Source organism: Miscanthus floridulus, chromosome 2 (assembly GCF_019320115.1).
Source record: "Miscanthus floridulus cultivar M001 chromosome 2, ASM1932011v1, whole genome shotgun sequence".
Taxonomy (NCBI): domain Eukaryota; kingdom Viridiplantae; phylum Streptophyta; class Magnoliopsida; order Poales; family Poaceae; genus Miscanthus; species Miscanthus floridulus.
Window position 1 is genome coordinate 152,481,282 of NC_089581.1, and position 26,916 is coordinate 152,508,197.

At 46.1% G+C, this 26,916-nt stretch overlaps 3 protein-coding genes across 3 annotated transcripts; 2 read left to right on the forward strand and 1 right to left on the reverse strand.

Moving 5' to 3' along the window:
* Nucleotides 1-3,130: 3,130 nt before the first annotated feature.
* Nucleotides 3,131-5,364, forward strand: LOC136540145 (protein disulfide isomerase-like 5-1). Its single transcript, XM_066532139.1, has 4 exons — nucleotides 3,131-3,326; nucleotides 3,813-3,871; nucleotides 3,972-4,147; nucleotides 5,039-5,364. The coding sequence occupies exons 1-4, from the start codon at nucleotides 3,192-3,194 to the stop codon at nucleotides 5,119-5,121; spliced, it is 453 nt and encodes a 150-aa protein (XP_066388236.1). The 5' UTR covers nucleotides 3,131-3,191; the 3' UTR covers nucleotides 5,122-5,364.
* Nucleotides 5,365-6,831: 1,467 nt separating this feature from the next.
* Nucleotides 6,832-11,143, reverse strand: LOC136533193 (probable glucuronosyltransferase Os03g0287800). The gene is made up of 3 exons (XM_066525767.1): nucleotides 10,177-11,143; nucleotides 8,382-8,640; nucleotides 6,832-7,331 (listed from the first exon to the last, which is right to left on the reverse strand). Exons 1-3 carry the CDS (start codon nucleotides 10,839-10,841, stop codon nucleotides 7,176-7,178), a joined length of 1,080 nt encoding a protein of 359 aa, XP_066381864.1. The 5' UTR covers nucleotides 10,842-11,143; the 3' UTR covers nucleotides 6,832-7,175.
* Nucleotides 11,144-25,077: 13,934 nt separating this feature from the next.
* On the forward strand, nucleotides 25,078-26,113 carry LOC136540146 (LOB domain-containing protein 1-like). The gene is made up of 2 exons (XM_066532141.1): nucleotides 25,078-25,460; nucleotides 25,579-26,113. Exons 1-2 carry the CDS (start codon nucleotides 25,155-25,157, stop codon nucleotides 25,957-25,959), a joined length of 687 nt encoding a protein of 228 aa, XP_066388238.1. The 5' UTR covers nucleotides 25,078-25,154; the 3' UTR covers nucleotides 25,960-26,113.
* Nucleotides 26,114-26,916: the final 803 nt, after the last annotated feature.

The following is a 26,916-nucleotide window of genomic DNA, read 5'->3' on the forward strand; positions in this document are numbered from 1 at the left end:
GCCCAGGAGTTACGCGTTGTTCGCGACGTCGTCTGCTGAGCGGGACCCCGGGTTTATGAACCCGGCAGTCAGCTAAAGAAATTTGAAAGGTGCATAAATGAAACAAAATAGGTACTCCATCATAGAATACAATTACATTTAGAGTTTAAAACTGTCTCCATACAACTACATTTGAGTTCCGGACATAATTCAAATATGAATGGATGAAAGTATACCTCTATAAATCAATAGATGGCAGCACATTCTCTCCAGATCTATTAGCTTAACAGTCTTTTGGATATGCTCATAGGATATGGTTTGCGTGCATATGTTCATAGGGGTGAGTGCACATATACGTCTTACGGGAATCTGTGTATGTACCGGATAATTTGGATGAAAAAAATCAATCCGCATGGAGAAATGCAAGTAGACGTTATTGTCGTACGTAGATCGTGTGTGCATGACAAGTTAATGAATGCCATATATGACATTTTACCACTTTCCTTAACCTGTCTTATTAAAAACTAAATGCAGTTGTAATTCATGATATTTTACCACTTTCCTTAACCTGTCTGATTAAAGACTAAATGTAGTTATATTTTATGATATTTTACCACTTTACTTAACTTGTTTGATTGAAGACTAAACGTAGTTATACTTTAGGATTGAGGTAACACTTTTTCCCTTCCACATGAACCATCTTAGCTTTCATATTTTGAAAGCACGATAAATCATATTGTTAATCACTCTCTCCAGTCTAGTTTATAAGGCGTCTTTTATCTACTTTGTAAGGCGTCTTGGCTTCTAACATGTCACGGTCTTCTTAATTACACTCTGACCATTCATTTATTTTAAATGATTATAAACTGATAATTTATGGATATTACATTTGATTACAAAACTAATAGTATCAAATGTATCAATAGTTAAAAGTATTATTAAACTATGGGTCAAAGATTATAAAGTTCGATTATTGACGTATGAGAAATGCCTTATAAATTGGACTAGAGGGACTAGTAAATAAAATCCAGAGAAAAGAGCTGCACATGGTATATCAATGAAACAAAAGAGCTGCCACGTGCCTCAGCCCTCAAAGAGAGAATCTGGTCCACCAGACACCACTTATTCGACCGAAATTCCATGAAAGACACGTCGTGGGTGTCGGTTTCCCATAGAGTAACGCCGATGAGATTACGATGCAAAGCTGGATTCTGGATGACAATTGTCCATGACACTGAAAGGCGGGAAAGAAAAGAAAAGAAAAACAGTAGAACGAAAGGCAAGTTGATGAGTATCTTTATTCGTTTTGCATATGGTCTTTTCTTCTAGAACCAAGATGTGAGCTGTCCATGACAAGCGGATGGATCGAGAGCAAGCGCGTCCATCCAAGGATCGTGAGGAGGCAATGCATCATAATAGGCCGTGGCTGGGCCCCATCAATCCATCGTGGGGCCGCTGATGAGTCATCACACGATAATTAGTTCTCTGGCGTCTTTGATTTCGAAAGAAAAGGACGGACTAGATGATGCCCATCCAGCGAGACATCACCGACTCACCTGTCGATCGCTGGTTAGTTTCTAGACTGATTTGGGCTGACTAATGCTGGTTTATTGTGAGAGGAAAACACTGTTGGCTGGCTGGTTTGGGCTGGCTGAAACCAACAAGCGAACATGACAAAGGTGACATTGACATGCAAAGGCATAGTAGTAATAACCAAGTCGCCCGGTGTGTTGGGTTGGGTAGGGGTAGCTAAAGCCCCCAACGGTTTGACTTTGATTCTTCTTCCGTGATCTTCTGAACTAGTACCCCAGTAGAGACGTGTCGTGTGGATTTTTGGCGGTGGTCACTTGTTGCGCCCGCCGCATGGCAGGGGTCACTCAGGCGGGAAGGCCAGGCAGGGGCCGTGCCATTGCTGTCGCCGGATGGTCCTCTCTTGCAATGACAGCCCAAGTTGTGCAAATTGAAGGTCCACCGGCACCGAGAATCACACATTCACATGGAGATGGAGTACGCCAGCCGATCAGGGGAAGTAAACAAGCTCCAGTTCAAGGTGGATGACGGAGCACTGGACCATCGGACCCGTAAAAGATGATACTATGGCGTGTTTAGTTCGGCAAACTTTGCATAGTGCACGATTCTCCACTGTAGCATTTTGTTTGTATTTGTGAATTATTATCCAAACATTGACTAATTAGGCTTAAAAGATTCGTCTCACAAAGTTAAAGCAAACTGTGCAATTAGTTTTTGATTTCGTCTACATTTAGTACTCCATACATGTACCGTAAATTTGATGTGACAAAAAATCTTCTTTTTACTAGTACACTTTTGGAGAACTAAAGGCCAGTAGCCGATAGAGGCGGTAGCAGGATGGGTACTTGAGTAGGAGTAGGCACTATGCAACGAGCGGTGTCTGCCAGACTGCCGGTCAACAACAACTAGGACGGTCGGTGCAGTGCAGCTTTTCTTTCCTTCACCCTGTTTGTTGGTCGGTGCTGGTACTGATCTAAGTTGGTTGATACTGATTTTCTATTTGAGAAAAATGAGCGAACAGATTGTTTCTTCCTTTCGCAGTTTTGCTTGCTTCCGCCCTCCGAAGAAAAAGTAGGTGCACGGAGCACGGTGCACCCGGACGAACCAGCGGATCGCCCGGCGAGCTGATTGATTAGCTGTGGCTGACGGGAAGGGAATATGCCCCTCCTCTGCCGCTCTGCTCGGTCGGTCGCTGCAGCGTCTGCAGTCTGCGAACTTCTCGCGGTAGCCTGCCGTGCTCTGCTGCATCATCACCAGACCAGGGCGGGGGTCTCGTGAATGAACAGCAGCAGGTTTCAATTTATTACTGTAGTACTTATGCAAAAAAATGGACTCTGAGTCTGATAGGAGATCGGAGTGGAGACAGCAGTACAGACAGACGGTAACAGATATCCTACACAGGAGAGAGCAGAGGCCGCAGAATTGCAGAAACCATCAAAAGCTGTTTGACGAGTTTTTTTTTTTTTTGAGTAACACCATAATGCGAACTGGGCTGCACTCACGAAGACACTGCGGAGGCCCATAAGTTCATACGATAAAGGCATCGTACCTATCGGCCCATAACGGCCCAGCAAATACCAAGTCATCATCGACTCACTGTTCGCACACCGCACCCCACCCCCCCTCCCTTCTTTCCCCTGTCTCTCCCCTCGCCGTCGCTGTCGTCGCCGTCCGTGCGAGCCATGGATCTAGGCGCTCCCCGACGAGGGCGCCTACCGATCCACCTCTTTTTGGTGTCGCTCACCGTCCTCGTGGTCCTCACCGTGCGCTCCAGCGCCGAAGTCATCACCCTCACCGAAGAGACCTTCTCCGACAAGGTACCGGTACCCCTGCCGTGCCCTTCTCTCTCGGTCTCTCTTCTCTCCGCCTTACCTTCCAGTCGGGGATACTTGGCACGGCTGTAACTTTTCTGTGTTGCGCTAATGGACCCAAGAATTAGCGACGCTACACACTAGACAGATCGACATGCTTAGTCATGGAGCGAGATTTGGCAGTTGTAGGCCAAATCGTTCAGTGGTTTCACTTCGATGAGTCCATAGTTGCTACGTTGCCACTCGCCATTATGAAAAGGATTGATCCTAACCTTTGCAGTCCTCTTGCCTGATATCGACAGTGCAAGAGTTCAAATCTATTATTTAGTTACTACTTTCTAATGAGAATTGTTAGTAGTCAAACAAAAGCCAGAGAGTGCTACTGTGACCTGCTTTATTGTTCCAGTATGCATGCTATTCAAATTTCTTTGGTGCCTGAATGTTTGTTTTGGTCAAGCAAGTTTGATTCTGAGATATTTTTCTCTTGTTTAGATAAAGGAGAAGGACACAATCTGGTTTGTGCAATTTTGCGTCCCCTGGTGTAAACACTGGTAAGACATGCTTCTCATAGGGGTTAGACGAATGTTGCCTTATCATGTATAGATTTTTTATTGCCGCAAAGCTGATTTGTTAAGGGTATGACATTTGCAGCAAGAACATTGGAACACTATGGGAGGACCTGGGAAAGGTTATGGAAGGTGAGGATGAAATTGAGATAGGGCAAGTTGACTGTGGTGTCAGCAAACCAGTATGCTCAAAGGTGGATATCCATTCCTACCCAACATTCAAGGTGTTTTATGAAGGCGAAGAAGTAGCAAAATATAAAGGTAAACTTTGTTTCGCCAGTTCACCATGCTTTTAGGTAGAAATTCCAACTTAAAACCATGTTTGTTCTTCTAGTTTTGGCCCACACCCCTTATGAACATCTATGGATTATACTCAGAGTGGGAGTGGGATCTCAAAATCTAAAATCTTTGTAAATATAAATCAAAATCAAATTCGACATTTAAACCGTTTTGTATATCAGATAAGTGCTCGCTTCCGTTCCATGGACAGTTTACTTTTAGATCAGTAGGTCACCTCTTCTATGAAGATTTTGCTAAATCCACTAATCGTGGTGCGGATACGGTTAGGTTTAATATCAGAGGCAATAACATCACGTAACTGAATGATGAGAAGAACATATCATATTTCATAAATAAGTAAATTGCTATTTATTGATCATCCTGACTACTATCAAAATGAATATCGCTTATGTTGCTGAACTCTTTGTAGCCATTGAATGATATGGTACTGTATTGTTGGAGTTGTTGCTTACAAGCTGCCTATGTAGCTCAGTAGCTACTTATTACTCTAACGAATTCATGTCCTTCGGAGTTTGGACCATGCCCCAAAGCTGATTATATGCAATAGTCATTTTTGCATTTCTATTCATCACCCAATACTCAAAATTCACCATTTACATTCATGGATCTGCTAGCTTACACTTAACATTAAGTACATGCGACAAATTTTTAGCCATTTTTGTTTGAGAATAAGTCGATGCTTCGTAACTGCCAATTATTTGTTTCTTCCCTACTTTGGTTTCTACTTGTCCTTTGTATCTTTATGCCTGTTACGGTGCTTTTGCATATGAACATATTCCTTTTCGTTTGGTTCATTTGACAGTATTCAGTACTGACAATAATATGAAACTGGATTCACCCATGCTACTGCAGGACCTAGGGATGTGGAATCACTGAAGAACTTTGTGTTGAATGAAGCTGAGAAAGCAGGTGAGGCAAAGCTCCAAGCTGATTGAGGTAGGGGAGTTTCAGCAAAGCATGTGGCTTAGACAAGAAACAATGCTTTGCAACGTTGTCCTGTATCCTGGCATTTACAAAGCCAATTTACAGGAAAGAAATGACCTTGTATCTGAGTATTCCTCTTCGAAGTACAAGTCCGAATCAGTTCATGGAAGCTGTACTCCATACCATAGGTTTCATCACATTGACAAACTTAAGTAATGATTAGAATGCAACGATACAAAGGTCGGTTTATGTCACTTGCGCATCTCCCAACGGTTAAACTGGTGGTTGAATGTAAATTTATGCGGCATGTCAATGGAATTAAGGGTCCGTTTGGTAGAGTTTTTCGGTTACAGAGCTGGAGCTACTACACCGGTTTTTAGTTTATTTTGAGAAGAGGAAAAAGGCTCTCTGCTACAGCGCGCAAGGTTCCATAGAACCTACTGTATGTGTATGCCAAACGGGCCTAAACCTTTTTTTTCAACAACAATAAGGATCTTGAGGGAGACGCAGGGGCTTGTCCGAAGGCCTCTTGGGCTCATTGATCATGTCGACAGCGTTGGTCAGAAATCAGAGTCAGTTGCCCAGCAGGGCAGGCCGGCTGCGACCTGCGAGGACAGGAATACTGCATTACGCATGTGTATATATTTTCCTCTCCATCACAGCAACACGACATAGGGCACAAATTCCACGATGTGAAGATACAAGTATGTCGGATCGATGCACACAGCTGAGCTCAGCAATCCGAGCTGGACAGCCACGATAATCAGGTGGAGAGGCTAAATTAAAATGTGAGAACGAGTTCTATGCGTGTGCGATTCAGAGCTTGTGCTTGCGGAGCTCGCTTGCACAAAAGCTGTTGGGACTTTTTGCGTATATAATCAGAGCTACAGTTTAATCAGCCAAGAGATCTTCAGAGTACAGACCGCGCCCATTCGCCGAAGAACAACCGACAGAAGTACAGGACCATGTAAAAACTGCAGCATTAGACTATGCCGTACGTTACACAACGGCAGTACTACTGTCGTTTGGACTGTGGACATGCAGTTCTTCAGATTTTCATACCGCAGGGCATCCAGAAGTTCAGAACCAACGGAAAGGGTACTGCTCCAGAGAAAAGAGAAACGAGAGAAACATTTGCCAGGTGGTGCAGAGTTTTTGCTCTGTTTTTGTTTTCCCTTCCCCTCAGGCTCTAATAAACAAGTAAGTAATTGATCATGGATTATCTGCTAGACACGACAAAGCACATCGGAGCAAGTCTGTTACCCGTTACTGGTTACTGCAGATGAAAGCCATGGCAACAGGCTCTTACAATTTGCAACAGTGTCGGCGACAAGATGGCAAAAAAAGATGTCCCAAGACACCTGCAGATTATAGTACAACATAACAAGACTACGTTCCATAATGGCCGCTTGTTGCAGGTAGACTGTTGAAGCTTCCTTTTTCAAAAGCATGTGTCCAATCCACATCAGCTCCTAATTCCTAGCCCTCACCATTGTAGTTAATTTCCCGCACGATGGCGATGGGCCAACAACAGCCATGCCACGGTACTGAAGAGCCCCCCTATCTTGCTCCTAATGAACGGGTACATGGGCCACCAAGAAGGCAAGAACAATGCCATAGTTTTGTGTGCTTCCGAAGCTAGTTGGTGCAGGTGTCTATCCTGTCTACGAACTGGACACCTTGCATTGGACATTGGAGTAACTTCTGAACAAAAGAGAACATAATGTGTACTCATCATTGTTAAGTTGATTTTTAGCTTGCCTTCTATCCATTACATCCTTGAGAGACACTTCAAGGGGGTATTATGTATGTATTCACCTAAACCCTCTTGAATAAAAAAAAGGAAAGAAAAGAAGAAATTATACATATATCACAATTTTTTAGAGAAAAGAATAGTGGAAAATTGTACATTATGATGGAGAAGTGGGAGTCAGAGGTTGATCCATCCTCTGGTGAGAAACCCAAAAAAAATTTCCTTCACGGTGTAGCCATGCATGTACAATGTACACCACTCCGGCCGTCCTCCAGCTCGTCCGTTCTCTTCTTCTATGGTTCACCTTTCTTTCTATCTTCTCTTGTTCTGCATAGATGGTTGCGAAGACGAGAGAGAAGGCGCGGCCGTATCGACGTGCCATACCATGACCTCTGAACAATCGGAAGGAATGCCCTTCACCTTGCTTAAATCTTCCAGAACCACTTGCTGGACGAACTTCATGGAGTCCTGAAAGACAGTAGAAGCCAAAAAACATGTCAGGGCAAGTAATCTTGGACTTCTCAAGCAAGGAGTCATGATTTCCTTTGGCATCACACAGGAGCAATGAACACAGCCCTGGGTGATTGACCATCACAACAAGCGGGCTGCTTTAGTTATTAGATCAAGAAAGATCAGCAGTCAATTGTAACCCTATAAGATGCTCACCTATTTTTTTTTTAAAAAAGGGGGGCAATTATAAACCTAAAAGAAATGTTTTTTAAAAGGGCCAGTGTCCTACTGCTACAACAAGCCAAACCACAGCCACCAACTGTGTTTGCCTTGCAAAGGACTTCATCATGGCTGCACAGATCCTACTCCTACTTAGCCAATGAGTCATGGACCCCTCCCCTCCTACCGCACCAAATCAGTCCAACGCACCGGAATATAATAACAAAGAAATATAAGCACGATTTGGCATTTGCAAATGCCGTCTCCAGATCCTCTGGGATTCGATCTGTTTTATTTGTCGATCGCTGTACCTGCACTGTATACCGGCTACAGACACCCACGCCATTTGCTAGAAGAAACCAGCAACTAACTAATCTTCTTGATCAAATGGGAACACTGATCTTTACGCACACATGAGGAGGCTGTGTTAGTGACCGGTGACCGGTGACACGGACGGATATGTTTGACACGGGAAAGTTAGGACAGATGGGCCACGAGACATGGCTTTTTTTCCCCTCTCGTCCCTCCCTCCCCCTACCACAGCTACCCGTGCCACATGCACGAGCAGAGCAGACATGAATCATGATGATCGGCGCGCTAGCTGACGGCCGAAACGCCGCTTTCATGGCGGAAATGCCTCTTTTAACGTGACCCCCCAAAAAACCCCGGGCGTCTGCAACGCAAGGGCGTGCAGACCACCACGGCGCCGTGCGAAAGGCGATGCGAGCGCTTGCTAGTTATATTCTGGGTTTCTTCAATTCGACACATGACAACGCCGCGCGCTGTACTACATTATGCATGTCGTGTCGTAAGTAGATAGATGCGTGAAGGGTGATTGCGGCGACTGACCTGGGACTTGTCGGGCTCGGAGGTCGGGTAGCGGCCCCAGCGCTCGGGGTCCCAGAGCACGGAGCTGTTGAAGGCGAAACCGTGGACGTCCACCTCGCTAGGCCTCGCCGTGGAGGCGGAGGCCGGTGCGGTGCCGTTGCCGTTGCTGAAGTCCTGGGAGAACCAGCCGGTGACCGCGGACGAGCTGCACGCGGGGCCCCGGACCACGACCTTCCTCTCGTCGCGCCACATCGTCGCCACCGGCCACGCACCGAACGCGCTGCAGAGAATTAAGCGGAGGGAGGAGAGCGTCGTCAGATTCTCGATCAGCATCGTCACAAGACACGTCGTGTCGTGATTAGTTGTGTCCGAAGTGCTCATGTGTAGTGTACTTTGTACAGACGTAACAGCAGCGCAGTGTCCATGTCACGTTGCCGTTTTGGTTTCGAAGATGCAATCAAATGCCAAAGTAAAGCTGAGCTGCTAATCACTGAGCATTAATGCCGCCCCAAAAAATATCACTGAGGCACTTATTAATAGGCAGGCCGCAGGCGTAGCCAGCCGTAGCCGGCCGTATGATCTAACCAGAACAGTGGTTAAATCATGTGATGATGGCCGGCGGTGCTGATATCAGACAGCAGCAGGTAGGCGAAATGGCAGTACAGATTGGATGGACACACATTTGTTGAATCCCGAAAAGTGGTTAGCATGATAGCTAACCACCAACAAAGGCAGGCTTTGAAGCAAAGCAAACTTGAAAGAAGAGCGGATTTACGTTGTCGAAAAGGAAAGAAGAGTGAACAAATAATACTGAACAGACAACCTGCAGATGGAGCCATTTCTGCAAATTGCCGCACCCGCCGCGGGCCGCGGCACATCGACTTCAGAAGAAACGTGACTGGAAACCGGGAACTGAGTTTTTTTTTTTTTGAGGTTTTTGTGAGGCGGCGAGGGGGCTCATGCAGCGGCCGTGCGTCCAACGGCATGCAACCGCGCTTTGGCGTCCGCGGTCACCACCACCATTTCTTTCTTTCCGGGCGCCCTATCAGATCCGCAGCAGGCGGCTCCGTTAGTTGAGGGGTGGCAATCATCATCTCGCCGACACGATTGGGCGTCTCCTACGCTACCAGTACCACAGCACCAATGACCAAACCGGTAGCCTACCGGACACCACCCGTCGTGATGTCGCCCGAGCACGGCTGTACCGCGACACTTGCAGTAAAACAAACAAAAAAAGGACGCAAGGGAACAAAGGCAAAGGCGCAAAGCCAACCAGCCAAGGAGCGCGGAGTGCAGCAGCTGCCATGCTGGGGCTCTCGTCTGTCTGTCTCTCTGTCTCTCTGTCTGTACGCCGAGATCTGAACCGGGAAGCAGGAGTAGTCGTACAGTACAGCGCAGGCGCCGGAAAAAGGAGTTGAGGTGGACAGCTAAAAAGGAAAGGACCCTTCAATGGCGGACGCCGGGATGGGTAGGGCGACCTCCTCACATCACATGCCCCGGATTCTCACCGCTGATTAAACTAGCCCCCCGCCGCAGTGGTCACCAGGCGGTGTTGCTGTGCGTGAGCTGTTGCTCTCGGGACAGCCTGACAAAGTCGCTAGCCGAGAGATGACTAGTGTGCTTTGGGCGCTATCGCCATGGCGCCATGGCGTCTACGTGCGCCTAGCTTAGCTTGCTCGCATCAAGAAAGATCGGCGCTTTAATCCTCTTCCTTTGTTTTGTTTAACTACTACTGCGTAATGAAAAGGAGAGTAGTTTTGCTTTGGCAATACGCGACGCGAAGCAAGGATGATTTGGCTGGCTGGTGGTACGGTACCTGATTTCCCTGAGCTGGTCGAAGAAGCCGAGGTCGAACACGTCGCCGAGGCCCGCGAAGAGGACGACGCCGGCGAGGCGGTGGTGCTCGATGTGTCCGAGCGCCACGTTCCGCTGGTGGTGCCGCTCCTTGCCCGCGGCGGCGTCGGCGGCGGTGAAGTTGTCCCTGTACGTCAGGTGGCGGTACATGAGCCCCGTGGCGCGCAGCAGCCGCGCCGTGCCCGGCACGTCCGGGGCAGCCTCCACCACCACCCACAGCAGCGGCGGCGCCACCAGCCGCAGCGTGTGCGCCATCCGCGTCAGCGCGGCTGCCCGCTCGCCGGACGCCGCGGGCGTCGACTCCGTCGTCGTGACCACCACCAGGAGCGGCCGCGGGGACGCCGGGTCGCCCAGCAGGGGGTCCGCGCCGTGCGCCAGCAGGCTCCGGTTCACGGCCCCGCCCCCGCCCGCCGCCGTCGGCAGCGCCCGGACCACGTGGCTGCTGCCCACCCGGCCCGCCGCCACCGCCGCGGACGTCCAGTCGGACACGGACGACGGCGCGAAGCCGGTGAAGAAGCCCATCACGAAGCAGAGCGAGGAATGCAGCAGCGCCTTCTTCCACAGCTGCGACCCGGCCTGCTTCTTGCCCCGCCCACCGGTGCCGCCGTGATCCGTGGACGACCCCATCACAGACACCAACCAGCACAACGCCAACGCCTTCCTAGCTAGCTCCTCCAACTCCCTCCCGGAGGCTGCTGGCGTCGTGTCGCTTAATCCGCGTCGCGTCGTGTCGAAGCCGGCGATGTAACCGTGGCCTAACTAGCTAGCTTAGCTAGATGACCGCGGCAAGCGGTGGTGGGAGGCAAGCAAATTTGGTAGTGGTGGTGGTTTAAAAAGGGCGGGAGGTGGCGAGCAGAGGAGGTAGAAGAAGAGAAGCGGCGCGAGGAGATGAGAGGAGAGGACAGGATGGCAGCAGCAGCAGCAATCATTAGGTGGCGTGCGAGTTAGTGACGCACTAATGCTAATACTTCCCCAACCAAGCGTACGTCTAATTGTGTTCGCGTGGCAGCATGGTGTGTTTTCTTCGTAGCCGTGGTTCGACGCGCGCGTGCTGTCTCGGCCTCGCTACCACTAGTGGGGTGCTATACATGTCCCATTCCGGACACTTGCTCCCATGCCTGCGAAAAACGTTAGACGACTGCCCGTACTTTGCTAGTACTAGTATTGTATTTTAGTGTACGCGCTGTAATGCATTAAGATATCACTTTTAGGCAGTTGCCTCCCAAAATGCCAAAATTTTCAAGATTCTCTGTCACATCGAATCTTTCGACGCATGCATGAAGCATTAAATATAAATAAAAAATAAAACTAATTACACAGTTTAGACGAAATCCACGAGACGAATCTTTTAAGCCTAATTAAACCATGATTGAACACTAATTGCCAAATAACAACGAAAACGCTACAATGTCATTTTGCCAAAAAATTCGACAACCAAACTGGCCCTTAGAGTTGCCTGCGTTACAATGGCACTGCCACTGCTCTGCCAGTGCCACCCTCTTTGGATTATCCATTTCTACATTCGGCCAAGCTTCGTTCGGTTCGTTGTAGCGCGAGTATCGTCGCTTAGGGTCTGTTTGAAACACTGAAATTTTCTGTTCTATATTTTTCTTTGGAATTAGACTGATTTCTATAAAATTACTCGGTATTTCTCTCTGTCCCTAAAACCAGATTATGAAATGTATGGACAACCTTACAATCTCAGTCGGCGTCGAACATGAAGTACTGGCCCAATTACAGCGGAAAAATTGTGGCAGCCTCGTGTGCTAGCAAATGAGGGGGAAAAAAATCACGAACATGCTTTAGCATGTAGGAGTATTCCGTTAAGAGGAGTTAGCAAAAGACAAAATGATACGTTGACGCAGGAACAAATAGATACCTAAACAAATGAGCCGGTCGCAGCAACAAAATTAAGACGAAGAAAACATCACTGCCTATGCATTCCAATAAACAAATAAACAAGATCCGTGAAGCATCTAGAGCTTCGATTTATGATTAGTGTTTTTTTCTTAAAGGCAACTCACATTGCAGACGGGTTTTAATTGTTGTTGAGATATAGATAACATGAATAAAAGTTTATTTCCTTAAGCACGACTCACATGGCATCGATAATGTCAACAATTAAAACCTGTTTGATAAAAAACTGATCATTCAGTTCGACTTAAATTGTTCCACTTTTTAAATCTTTATCGACATCACAGTTCTTGCAACATTCTTCATATTGAGACTTATACATTACTTCCCATATATCTTGTGGTGTCATGCGTCGTTCTAGTATCCAATCATCTTTTACCAACTCCATTGCATGAACCACTCTATCCGAGCTACCCCGCTCCGACCATCCGCCTCTGCCTGCGCTTGCACTTGCGCCAATGCTCTGCCCCCACACCCACCTCCTCTGACGGCCTAGTCGTCTTCTCAAACCCTTTTCTAAGGTCGCAAAGCGCAATCCAATCTAATAACTATGTACTCACATTGAGCCTAAAGCTACTTGCTGGAAGCGCAGAGAGCTTACCAAAATCCTAACAAAGTCATGTCCACACAATATCGCCCGACCAATTTCAGACTTCGTAAGATTGTCTCCAACAAGGAACGCATATGGGAACCCAAACCCAAAATGGGTAGCGAGAGACCCAAAATCAGCCTCCAACAGAGTACCTATACGGGAGACCTATTTTTGGCTGCCTGAGAGGCACAATCCAAATATGGGCATCCTCTCTCCTGGAAACCTATTTGCAGAAAGGATTCTCTTTTGGGTCATGTTGTTGGAGAAGATGTTGAATATGTATTGAACCCTTTGCCTGTAGCGCTACCCAAATAGTTCTTGTATTTTGGGTGTTATTGTTGAAGATAGCCTAAGTATGAAGATGTGCAAAAAGTTATGTATGTAAAATGTGTTTTTATTAAAAATGGACTATTGAATAGCCAAAGGTCATTTCTTTTTTCTATCCGCTGCCTTGTAAAGCCAACGTATAGAGAAGTTGCATGTAAGTCTTGAAAACATACAATACAAATGAGGCGACACACAGTAACACGCTGCCATGTACACGGTGGGATGCAGACAGTGGCGGAGCCAGGATTTCACATCAAGATATTTCATGTTAAAAAAAATTCCAATGCAAATATGAGTAATAAGCAAAGTACAATATGCAATAGTAATAAGCAAAGTGCAAATATGCTGGCACCCTTTTTCTTTATCTAATTACAAATACAATGCAAAAAAAATCTTTATTAACATTTCTTCGAGCCGAAGCTGGGATGGGGACAGAGGGGAGGGCTGATCAGTCGGAGCCCGAAGGGGAGATGCTCCTCTGCTGTAGGCCGCTGCAGGCTCCTTTCCCGGCGGGCTTCGACACCGGTCGCTGGGGCCGGATAGGCGTAGTTGAGCAGAGCTAGGAGAGGCGAGGGGGGCTGAGGGAGAGAGCCAGAGATGTGCTGCCGTGCCGCCAGTTTGTGCCGCCGGCTGCTTCCGGTCGATGGCTAGATGCGAGCGACGGGAGCACCGAGCGTCGGAAGATGTCAATGGGTTTTTCTGGAGTCTATGACTTTGTGGGCTGCTACTGCTAGTTGTTCTATTGGGCTTGTGGGCCATACTTGCAACATTTAGTATACCAATATGTTATACCATTATACATTTATATATGTATTTGTTTTTATTCCTAAAACATAGGTATTCCATTGCATACAGGTGCATACCCTGGCGTCGCCCATGTCCCAGGTTCTTAAATTACCTCACTGAAAAACTCAGACGGCACCGATCAGACTATCCTGTTGTCGTAAAACACACCGTACTCGGTACCCGGCATACAGTTTGAACTTTGACGTACGTAGTATATATTAGAAAAAGATAGTGGTGCTATACATGCGTACTAGACTACTAGTAACTGCACTACTACATGTGACTATGTGAGCAACAAAACAATTTCCAGGCACGGTTGAAACCGGGGTCAACTTTTTGTGTTTGGTGAGCGTGAGAGGCGGTGGCGGGGGCGCTAGTGGGCAGCAGCGGCAGGTGCTGGCTGGTTGGTTGGGGATCCGGGGAGTAGCGTCGGAGTCGGATCTTCTAGGGTGGTTGAGGCCCTCTTCTGGTGGGTTCCAGTTGGTGTCTGATCTGGTGTGTGTCATCGCCTCCGACCGACCCCCGCGGCACCCGGGTCGATGACGATGAGCGCTTTTCTTTTCTCCCTCCGTGCCCGACCTGGTCGTCTTCTTGTTCTGCTGCGGCCTGCGGTCCCGGCGTCCCGCGGTGGTGGAAACTGGAAACAGCGCCGGGCACTCGTGAACGCTCCGTGCCTCACAGCTCAGCCCTCCGAGCTGATTGGCAGCAACCGGCTGGTACTGACCCCCGAATGTTGTCAGTCGTCAGACAGCTTAAAAAGGCACGTGTATCACGCGGACTGTGTATAATCCATCACAAGGAATGACAGCGCATGCATGTGATGTGTATACGATTTTCGTCCCCCCTCCCCCCGGGCCCTAACCCCCAACTCAGGCCTTATTTACATCCAGAGTTTAAAGCTTTGGGGTATCACATCAAATGTTACGTGAGAGTGTCGTATGAGATGTTCTTTTTATAAATTATAGAATCCGTCGATAAACCGCGAGACGAATTTTTTAAGCCTAATTAATTAATCATTAGCACATATGTTACTGTAGCACTTTATTGTCGAATCGTGAACTAATTAGGACTACAAGATTCTTCTCGCAAAGAGTTACAATTTGTGCAATTAGTTATTTTTTGAATCTATATTTAATACTCCATATATATGTCTAAACATTCGATATGATAGGATGTAAAGTTTTGACGGAGGATCTAAATAAGGGCGTACCTAGTGCAGAGAGGTCCCGCTCCGTGCTGAATCTACAAAATAGTGTCAGTGGTAAGCCTTACCTTCACCTGTGCAATACGAGAAGACAACGACTCGAATCGATCTTCCGGTAACACGGTAAGACTCTACCGCTCGTATAGAAAGAAAGAGAGAAAACTGGACCATCTGACATCTCGTTTTGCTCAATGTTCGTCAGTCATGAACAACAAAAAGCGACCACCTTTCCCCCCATTCTTCGGCACCCTACTAGCTAGCAGCCCGCCGTTTCGTGCATCTTGCAGAAGAAGCAAGAAGTTGGTTACCCCGGAATGGAACCCGCCACCCAAAACCAAACAAAAACAGGGAAATGGAAACAACCAGAGGACACAAAACCGACACTATTCCGACGAACTCGGCCGCGCCCCGGCTGTTTGGATGCGATGCTAGCGCCTCGTTTAGATTGCAAAAAAAAAAAAATGAACCTGATGAATAGTATCACTTTCGTCTTATTTGATAAATATTGTCTAATCGTGGACCAACTAGGCTCAAAAAATTCATCTCGTGATTTCCAACTAAACTGTGTAATTAGTTATTTTTTTACCTATATTTAATACTCCATGTAAATGGCTAAAAATTGATGTGATAGAGAGAGAGTAAAAAAACTTAGAATTTGAATGACATGTAAACAAGGCCCCTGCGGAGTACATGGAACGCACCAACCATTCCGTCCTTTTCCCGCAGGAGAAAATACACAGGGGTCAATAATCATGCCCCGGCCATGCACGTTCAGCGAAACGTTTCTTTCGCCTAGCCTAACGCGGTTTTTCCTCCGGTTCTGTCGGTCGCGGGCGAAGGGGAACCCGTGACGCAGCACACAGCATCAGGCGATAGGTACAACTAGTAGTATACTAATTGACCTGGGATTTGTTTTCTGAAAGACCCCCTGACTAAGCCGGAGCTGATCTTTCTTGGATCGCAAATACATGTGGGGATCCCATACATGTGTGCGGAGGATGAGCTGGTTTCTCGCGTTTTCATATTTGCCCATATGATATGAGGTTTCGTGTCGCCCGGCGAGGGCCTCGTGCACCGACGCTTAGCGCGCCCCGTTCGTTGGGGTGGGCTGCAAGTTTATTAACGATTTAAGCACACGCAAATGCGGTTGTTAGGATTAAATATATGTGTGCTTCCGTCTAAGCCGGCCAGTAGTGAACCAGCCAGGTTTCGTTCGCTTCGCTGAAAAATAAGCTAAAGCACTGTTCCAACTAATTTATTGTAAAAAAAAGTACAGCAGCGAACACGGCCGTGTAGCTTGGACGTACGCTGGCAGTACGCGCACGGCCCAACAAACTCTGTACCGCACCGCACACGGTGACACAGGCCCTCGCGGCTCCGTCGCACTCGCACGGCGCGTCGACGCGTAGTACGCCCGCACATGTCACCGCCGGAGTTCGGCTGGCGTTTTCTGTCTGGGGAGGAAAAAAAACGCGCTGGATGGACCTCATTGAATTGCTCCATGGATCCAACTCGGCGGCCTTTGACTTCGCTGATGTGGTTATGCGAACGGCGGCGGCGAAATTTTGGGGTGCGTTCTCCTTCTCCCCCTGGCTTTTGCGGACTGCGGTGAGCGCCGCCGTTGGGCCGTCGATTCGAGGGCGGGTTTGTTTCGTGTGACGCCGTGCCGGCCGTCGTACGAGTCAAGTGGGAGCTCTCTCTGTTTGCATTGGGTGTTAGGTGCCGCCGCGCGCTCACCTCACCGGGCCTCTCGAGTCTCCTTACGTTTCACCTACTGCGTGTCACGGAGCAGCGGGGCGGGCTGCTGGGCATTTTTTTAGCGTCGTCAAGGCAACAAATTGCTTACGGGCTTGGTTCAGAGCATTTTATCATTTTCACCTCGCCTACTCTGAAAACCAATCGAGTTTATAGCTCACAGAGCTTTCAGGAAAAAAAAAAGGTGCATCTTGTTTATCACAATATCACTATGAAATATGCATATGATGTACCATGCCAACAAATGGTGGCACCCATTTAATAGCTTTTTGTAATAAAAAATAGCAAGAAAAGGAGAGTGTGTGCTTTCAGTGTAACCATTTTCCCCTTTTCTGCCACCAAAAGTTTGATTAAACAATGTGGTTCATTGGTGTCATGCAACAATGTCAATAATGTAATGTTAGTGGACTATTCCGACTTGTACGTGAAGACTGGCCGGGGGAAATATTCTGCGCCATTGCCAATACTGAGCGTACGGGTTGCAAGCTCCACAGAGAAAAAAAGATCTTAATAAAAAAGGAGAAACAGCTATGCATTTAGGCTAGCCACTAAATTTTTTCCATAAAAGATAATCAAAATACGAGCTTCTGAATCAACAAAAACCTCCGAGGTCTATTCCAGTGCTATATATTTTTGGTTGAATGGTGCATATCAACGGTAGTTGGTGGAGACTGATTACTTGATGGTGAGGGTCATAACATAGGTTGAGGAGTCCACGTGGCATACATTTTTCTTGAAGAAAAAAGGATCTGTGTTGAGTAATAATTTGCACCCCGTGAATATCAAAGCAAGGAACTGAAATGCTTCTAGAATCGGCCCGGTCCGTATACAAAGCAGGCCAAAAATCAATTTCCCGTACTTGTCCTACTCCCTTCGGCGTTGCTCCTAACTACATTCTTCCATATGGGCCTCTTGTCTCGACACACTGGCCCATGGTATTGGTACTAGACTGTACTATTGCTTTGACAAAAGAAGAAAAGATGGCACCAAATTTGAACTCTTTTCAGATGCATTGTGCAGGTTCTTCATTTCTGACTCTGACTTTTGCATTGTGCTGGTTCTTCGCTTATGACTCTGACTTTTGCATCAATATCCGGGCTATGGCACGTGGCGTCTTCTTGCTAGAAGCACATTGCACATTAGTGACCAGTCACCTTCAAAACCTTTCAGTTTCAGCAGAGTGGATTCCATCCAGCCTTATCAGTTACTACTCCCTCCGTCCCACAAAACATGTAGCCCTGCAGTTCAAATCTTATCCCAAAATTCATGTAATCCTAGAGTTCATGTTATCTTTCCAGATGGACGTCACCAATAAAAAACATTGCACCTTTGGAAAATCAACCCATCCCTTGTTATACTTTGAAGGAATTGCTCCTGAGTTATAGCACATGAGAAGAAGGATGTCGGAGAAGCACATGCGTAATTTCACACTTACACTAAACTTGTCTTGAAAAGTGAGATTGGTATATAGCACAAAGAAACGTCTAGTATCGAGAAACATCTTGATGGATCATGGATGTAGGTTGGAAAAGGCAGCAGTCTTTTGGTTCTCCACATCATGGAGCCACCCAGTTCCAGTTGCGCACTCTTTCAGGGCTGCATTCAGCGGTCGAAACAGGAAAGCTCCCAGGTTCAGAGCGTCTCGTATTGCTTGCTCCACCAACAGGGCCACTTTCAGGGGTGCGCATGCCTTGTACTGTCGCGATCAGGTAATGTTCAGTATCAGAAATTCAGAATAATAGCGGAAAAATGTGACCATGAAGTGGAAGCAGCTCTGCAGGTGGTACTGCCGCATTTTGATTTGATCTTTGTGATGTCGTCCTCCAGTTCTCCAAACATGCGCAGCTTGCTATCAGCTTCATGAGAAGATGAGCCATGGGAAGAAACGGCGCGGCGGCCAACGAAGCCCGGAGTTTTTTTTACTTTCTTTTTCGGGATCGGTTTTTTTTTTTTACTTTCATATTACGGAGTCTCTTTGTTCTAACCAAAGTTAAAGCCCCGGCATTGCAAAGTTTACAGCAGGCACACATCACCACATGAGTACATGACGAGATCCTGACCTCACAGCTTCAGACTTGGCACTGCAAGTTTGCTGGCTGCTGGAGCATAAAAACCCGCCACCCCGTTCGACTTTACTAACGTTTTGACACGATCATGTCACGTCTTCTATATCTAGCAAATCTAAAAAAAAAACTCGGGCTGTGGGGTAGACACCCCCGAATTATTTTAGCTTAATAAGGTAGAGAACTTCTCACCCAACCCGAGAAAATCCCCGAACCCCATGCTCCGCCCATACACAGGGGCCCGTTAACCGGTGAGAGAACCAGTCTATTTTACCTGTGTTTTGAAAACGTGGGACAGGCGAGGATTTTTTTTTTCCACACCGCCGACCAGAAATTCGCTTGGCTAAGGATTCGAATTCTGGTCACGAAGGATGTCACCCGGAGGCTTGACTAACTCGTCCAGCAAACAAAAACAATTTTATACCGATGCTCGAAGTTTTCAGAGATTAAATATTATTGTCCACGGCAGAATGATAGTGCGAGTTGGTTAACAATGGACAGATCGCGATGCTGTTGGATATGCAAATATTAGTCCCAAATGGAGAACACACCCAAAAAAAATGACGTGGAGTTGTGGACTGAAGATCAGTTTTGACCTAACCAACATGGCAGCTGTAGATTATGCCATATTTGTCAGAATTTCCACATTACAGACAACTGAGAGCGCCCTAAAAAGACCGTGAACATATCATTAGAGTTGAAACGCTTTGGAACGTTTGTTCGTTTTTTTTTTCTTTATTGTTATTGCTATCATTAGTAGTTTTGAGCTGACTTGTAAAGACCATGTGCCCATCTGATAGATCGTATCACTTGACGCGCGTTAGACAATGGGAGCCTAAGGCGACCACAAGTCCATATACGACAAAGGAGTTGTTTTGAATAATTGGTACCGTTTCCATTCTTTATTTTTGTAATGATCAGTTCTGAGCTCCACATTTTTTAAAAGGATCAAAGTCATATTACCGAATAGTAGCATATTTGCTTGGCTACTTTTTTTTTAGATAATAGAAAGCCAGCTTCAAACCTTTTCTCGAAGAGGCAACATCCAAAACTATTGTAAAGATTTGGCAAATAAAGTTGCTGTTGTCACCAGACACATGGTGAAGCATGAAACTAGAGAAAAAAAAACAGCTCCATATTATTGACCAATTCCATGAGAAGTGAAAATTTACATTCTCCTATGCCATTCTATTAATTTGTTACCTTCTGAGGCTCTTCTAAAAGAGACACTAATGGAATTGTACTAAGTACATTAGCCAATAGCCACTGTTGTTTCTATTCCCTATGAACTAAATGAAAAGTACAGATGTTTCAATGGTTCGCACACATCCTTGACACGCATCCTAGTTCTTGAGATATTTATTTTTCATCAACTCTTGCCAAATACCATCCTCATTATATAACTTAAACACACATTTGCTTAGTATTGCCGAAACCCTCAGACTTCGACAATAGGGTGAAAAATATGGAGAAGTAAACAAGGCTCGGAGATACTTTTCCATCATCCAACCTTTTATTCCTTAAGGCCACATTTCATATAGCGCTAGCATTTACAATACAATCTGGCAAAAAATACATAAGATCATCAAAAAAATGCAGACAGATGGGTAAAGGATCATCTAACTTGTTGTGTATATGACATTGTCGTACCAGCAACGGTATCTTTATCACTCATATTTAAAATTTTCAATATTGCACAGTGTAAGTTGTGGTTTATGGATGATTAATTTCATGGAGTATTGGACTGGAGCTTCTTTATCTGACCATGTGACCCAGGTAATTTCATAGGAATATTTCTAAAAATAATCATTTTTTGGACTTGTTAATATATCAGGACTTACTCATATTTTCAGAATGAGATAAGTAACTTTAGGTTCAAGCTACATGCGATCTTGTATAACTCTCCATTAAACATAGCGAGAGGGAAAAAGGATGATGTGCAATGATGCTGTCATAATGTTCGATGATATAGACGATGTGTCTTTTTTACTGTCGGGTACAATAACATAGACAAACAAGATAGACCTATTGTCTGCAATTTGCGTAAACATCCATTTGATGCCCAACGGTGAACCTTTGGAGTAAGTCATTCTAAAGAAATTTGTTTTGTTCTAATTTGGATATTTCCATTACCCGTGAAAGAATTTCTAGAATAAGTAATTTGTTGCTTGTCCTTGTTTTTTTAGCAAAGAATGGATCCGAAACACATGACCCTATCCAATTTCTTTAAATGCGAGAAACATTAAAGATATTTTAGATGAGAACAAAGAGATGGATCATGATTGCTTCAATATAGCAATTCGGATGGTTGCGCAGAACAAATTCTTGTTGATGAAGAATCAAAAACAAAAATACCACTTTATGGATCTCTAGTTTGCTGTAAGTTCATATAATTCTTAATTCTATAATTAATCAAATACTTATAAATTTTGCAAAATCAACAGTCCATAACCTAGTTTAGACGAGATCCGCGATGTTGTGGCAAACTAGACCACAAGAAACTGGCAAAAGTGCTCCAGTGCTGGCCTGACATGGAATACAAAATTAAAGATTGCAGCAATGTAAGATATGTTCAGTGTACTTCTTTATATTTTATTTATATGTATTATACTTTTTTTAAACACTTATATTCTATATCTATGTTTTTAGATTCTACTGCCATATTATCGAGATGGATTATATACTTTATTCATAATGGACATGCAAAAGAAAACTGTGCACGTTATGGATCCACTCCCAGATATATGTTACAAGGGTTATGATCAAATCATGCCATATATAGCTACATTTCACACTATTGCTAAAAGGTTCAGTCTCGCTATAAAACTAATAAATTCTAAGTAGGACGACAATATTTATTACTAGAAGCGAATATTCTGTGCATATGTTACAAAAGTTCTAAAACATAAAGACTGGTAATCACCTATAATATGTTTCATCTTTCTTATTATCACAAAATAGTTATTTGATTTATGTATAATAAATCAAACAAATGCTCATCTCTAGAAAATTAGGAGACTTCCTTGTATACAATTTCATGAAGTCATGGGATGGTGTAAGATTGCCACCGATCAACACTGTAAACATATATTCTCTAACTATATTCCGTACACTACATACAAAATTAATAACTTAACTTATTATATCTACTATGCACAACTATCAAATTCACCGAGGATGGAATTTTTGGGGGACATTCTTAAGAGCCATGCAAACGAATGTTTTGACAACTTTCCTAAAGATCTCCAAGCCATGATTAAGGACTTAGACAGAATGTAACTTAAATGGTTATATGAGAAAAAACTTTACTATGACTTCTTAGTTTTTCGGATTGTATACATGCTCAAAGATATTGTGTAAAAGTTGAACTATGAAAAAAAACATTGGTTGTTTTCATGTATGTCTCTAAAATAAATCTGTTGCGTTAGCACGGGCATTACACTAGTACAACTTAAACACGCACTTGCTTAGTATTGCCGAAACCCTCAGACTTCAACAATAGGGTGAAAAATAGGGAGAAGTAAACAAGGCTCGGAGATACTTTTGCATCATCCAACCTTTTATTCCTTAAGGCCACATTTCATATAGCGCTAGCATTTACAACACCTGAACCGTTTTACCCCTACCATCCGGGCTTGATTCTCGAAATATTCCGCTATAGACAAGGCTAAAATAATTTTTACACGACCCAAAATCAAGTTGGACTTGACTTCTAGAATTGTTCGGCGGGTCTTCTCCATAGTCTGCAACATTTCGCAATGCTCTCTGACACCTTCAGCAAGTGCTTTGCTGGTGACATCAAAGGTATCTTCGCCTCAATACTTCATCGAGGTGGACTGCAAAGATGGCTTCGCCACGTCACACTGCCTCTCTCGTGTCCTCAAGGCATCTCTACAAAGATATCCCATGAAGTGCTTTGCTCAAGACCAAAATTCATCGGTTAGTAGCAAAAATGATTGGGGGATGCCTTTGGTCCTAGGCAATCCCAACATGTAGTAATAAGCACTTAGTTTATAAAACACTAAATCTTTTATCCTCTGTCCGCCCTATATTTTTGGTTGAGAATGAATGTTATATTTCACTAGTCTGTATTTCTTATGCTGACCATTTCAACATAAAAACCTAGATCTAAGACACTCCAACTTCTCGAGTATTTGTCGCGGATCTAAAATATAACAAAATTATAAACATAGACAAACTAAATACAGTAGAACTATTCATAACCAGGCTCCGTTGGACCGAATCACAAGAAGGTAGCAAGCATGATTTGTTTACATCTGTTTCCTTAAACTAACTTCTATAACATACCCCCCTCCAAAAAAACAAAACAACAACATCGATAAAATTCAGTTCCCACCCAGTTCTTGCCTAACGCATGCCATGCCGCCCTCGCTCGCCATGCGCTCACGCGACATGCATGGCGCGCCTGCCTTTGAACGAGCGGCTGTTTCCTTTCCCCTCTGCTTATCCTTTTCCAAACTTATTATAACGACGAGCGGAACGAACACAGCTGAACACGCGCGCGTTGCTAGCTGAATTGTTCAAAACGATTTGATATGGTGTTTTGGAAGAGACCGGAAAATGGATGCCGAATAGTCGCTGTCTCGCGCCGAACGAGTGCGCCCTACGCTCTGACCGACGCGTCAGGTAATTTGCAGTGTAGCGGGCGGCCAAGTCCGTGTCGGTCAACTGCATCTTCAGACGCTAGCTGGAAAAGTCCTGCTGTCGAAGCAGACCTTTGACACGAGATAAGAGTTCTGGATTCGCTTGCGACTATTATGCTCTTATGCCATGTATCCATCGTCGAAGGAAGAATTATGCTTGATTATTACAAGACGACGTCTCCAGCAAAACTGGAGGCTCACGCGCCTGATCGCCAAAATCATGCCATGGACAAAGGATGAGCTAGCTAATCATCTCTTGATTCCGACTGAACGATGTGTGTGGTGATCATCAGCTAACACCAATAAACTCCACTTGTGGTGATCATCGTCACCTAAACACATCATTTATATATATACAGGCAGCATCAATCATCCTTTGTCTCCTCTGCGGTGCCTCGATTGGTAACATATTTGGGCTGCTATCAGCCTATTCGTTTCGGCTAAAACGATCGTGGATTATTACTGCTGGCTGGTTTGGTGTGAGAGAAAAATACTGTTCCGACTTATAATCCACGATCGTTTACGACCAAACGAACAGGCTGATAGTCCAGGTACTTGTACTACTTGTAACTGGGCTGAAAGCTTTTGAGATTCCCACTTCCCAGCCTGAAAAACACCACCAACATTGCAGTTGCATATACGCAAGGACGGTATGGATACACCAAGAGCACAGTCCTAGCACGCCTTTTAGTTTGGGGTGTATTCCATTATTATTGCCTAACGTGCAGGTCATGCTCCCTTTGATTTCCATGGCCACTCTGTCTGACTTGCATACTAGTACCATCAGTCTCGTTCTCGTTTATGGACGATGTCCCGACAGATGGCTGGACTGGAATATATATGCTCATGTTTTGCATGACTACTGAAGCTAATTAACGAGACGACGGCCATTAGACCTGTTGTGTAGATGATTGATACTTTTTTTTGGTTCCTACCGCCTACATACGTACATTCAGGGCCGCCACGCAACGACCAACAACAATAAGGTCTTGGTTTCCGACCAGCATTTCTACGGAGTTGGCCTTCGGGTCACCTCGCCTCATACAAGAGACAAAACAACATGTATTTCGAAATCAGCCGTACGTATGCTGGTCTTGTAAACTAGCATACATATACATGTACGAAAAAAAATACATGTTGATCGGACTAGCTAGTTCCAGGCACTAGTCTATACTATAGTAGTATTCACGAAGAAAAAGGGCATGAGTGACATTCACGGTAGTAATTGACTATAGCAAATGCACGTGTAACCATCCCTGGCTCCAAGAGTTCAAAACCTGCCAAACTTGGCCAAGCAAGCACAGCACGGACGTACTACTAGTAAACCGTAACTGAATTGATGTTGACCTGATCGTCAGCATTGTGTGCTGCGTCAATCGATCTCTGCATTATATTCCACCAAGGAAAAGAGCCTCACACTCGTAGAGTAGGAAGGGGGGGGGGGGGGGGGGGGGGGGGGGGGCGGCATCTAGACACGTCTCGATCGATCTCCCTATATATACCACCACCAAATTTTACTTTTGATTTACGTACCAGCTAGCGGCAGATCATTATCACACCTCTGCTCTCGTACAATTCATAGCTAACACCAGCAGCCAGCAGCACTGCTGCTCCGCCTCTCGATCGATCCGTGTCATGGACTACGGCAACGCGAGCACGGGCACTACGGCGGCGCCGCAGCAATATAACTACTGTCGTTCCGTGTCGCCGCCGTCGAGGGTGTCGTCGTGCTCCCCACCACCGCCGCCTCCTCCCGCCGTCCAGGTGGTGGGCAGCGTGCCGCCGATGGTTGTCATGAGCCCGTGCGCGGCGTGCAAGATCCTCCGCCGCCGCTGCGCCGACGGCTGCGTGCTGGCTCCCTACTTCCCGCCGACCGAGCCTGCCAAGTTCACCACGGCGCACCGCGTGTTCGGCGCCAGCAACATCATCAAGCTCCTCCAGGTACGGTGTGGGCCGCGCACAGACATGCACGCACGCACGGTTTCTTTCTGATGAGCGCGTCAACAATGTGCGGCGGACATGCACGTTACATGATCTACGTCGTCTACGGTGCATGCAGGATTTGCCGGAGAGCTCGCGGGCGGACGCGGTGAGCAGCATGGTGTACGAGGCGGAGGCGCGGCTGCGGGACCCGGTGTACGGGTGCGCGGGGGCGGTGTGCCGGCTGCAGAAGCAGGCCAACGAGCTCAAGGTGCAGCTGGCGCGCGCGCAGGCCGACCTGCTCAACGCGCAGGCGCAGCACGCCAACCTGCTAGCCCTCTTCTGCGTCGAGATGGCCAACCGCCGCGGCAACCACCACCAGCAGCAGCAGCACCCGTCGTCGCCGCTGACGACGATGGACGGCGGAAGCGGATTCGGCGCGGCGTACCAGCAGACGTTTTACGACTCGGACCTGGACTCGGCGACGTGGCCGGATCACGAAGCCCAGCTCTGGACCTAGCTGATGCATGGACGCTTGTAGTAGCTCGAATACTACAAGTATGCTTGCATAATAACAAATATTAGTAGCAGCACATGTACGTGCTGCAACCGTGTAGGGACGGCAACGTACGTTTCGAGCTCTTCGGATGCTGCAAGAACGCTGTGTAGCCGGCCGTTATTATGAAGTACACCCCGTGAATACGATTATTTGCTCTTGAATGCGTCTTAATTATATTATCTTGCTCCGTATTACGCAACGAACAGGTTCGGCTGATGTAGTACGGGGCTGATGACGACGGCGACGCTGACGAAAAAATGTTTGTTACGATCATACAAACAAGTACACTGAGAAGTACTCCCGGCCCACGAGGGCATGGCGTTAGCATGAGTTGACTTTGCTATCTACTAGTAGCATGTCTAAGCTAATTTGTGTGTGCTACACGAACTGATTTTAGGCAATTGCCGGACGGCTCAAATGGATCTCGAACGAACGGTCATGTACGTGCGGATATGCGAGCCAGCTCCGTTCATGACTTGACTACCCGTCTACTTGAGATGCGCAACCATAAGGTGTTTCACACTTCTATATATACTCATCATCAAATAATGTATCGCAATCAAAAGCAGAGTTCTCAATTGAACTTATCAGTCATAATACAGTGTTTTTCTCTCGCAACAAAAATCAACCAGTTTATCAGCCGTAGAAACCATCAGCCGAACAGCTCCACGATCCGAAGAAAAGAACCAGCCAAAAACTGGCTACCATACATGCATGTCACACAGCTGCTAGCCTCATTCGGCATGTATTACGAGCAGCCCTGCTCCTGCGTGATAGATTTTCGTGGGCATGCATCATGCATGCGTGTTGCTTTGCGTGGAACACGCTGCGCATCCCCTTCTCCTTCTGTGACGTGACAGACAGGCGAGCAGAGACCGCGGCGCACACCCGCGACAACAGCAGAGATGAGTATGCATG

Coding starts and splice junctions, on each gene's coding strand:
- LOC136540146 (XM_066532141.1), top strand. CDS start 25,155: ATGGACTACGGCAACGCGAGCACGGGCACTACGGCGGCGCCGCAGCAA. Junction 25,461..25,578: donor ACATCATCAAGCTCCTCCAG/GTACGGTGTGGG, acceptor CGGTGCATGCAG/GATTTGCCGGAGAGCTCGCG.
- LOC136540145 (XM_066532139.1), top strand. CDS start 3,192: ATGGATCTAGGCGCTCCCCGACGAGGGCGCCTACCGATCCACCTCTTT. Junction 3,327..3,812: donor AAGAGACCTTCTCCGACAAG/GTACCGGTACCC, acceptor TCTCTTGTTTAG/ATAAAGGAGAAGGACACAAT. Junction 4,148..5,038: donor AGAAGTAGCAAAATATAAAG/GTAAACTTTGTT, acceptor ATGCTACTGCAG/GACCTAGGGATGTGGAATCA.
- LOC136533193 (XM_066525767.1), bottom strand. CDS start 10,841: ATGGGGTCGTCCACGGATCACGGCGGCACCGGTGGGCGGGGCAAGAAG. Junction 8,641..10,176: donor GACCAGCTCAGGGAAATCAG/GTACCGTACCAC, acceptor AATTCTCTGCAG/CGCGTTCGGTGCGTGGCCGG. Junction 7,332..8,381: donor CCGAGCCCGACAAGTCCCAG/GTCAGTCGCCGC, acceptor ACTGTCTTTCAG/GACTCCATGAAGTTCGTCCA.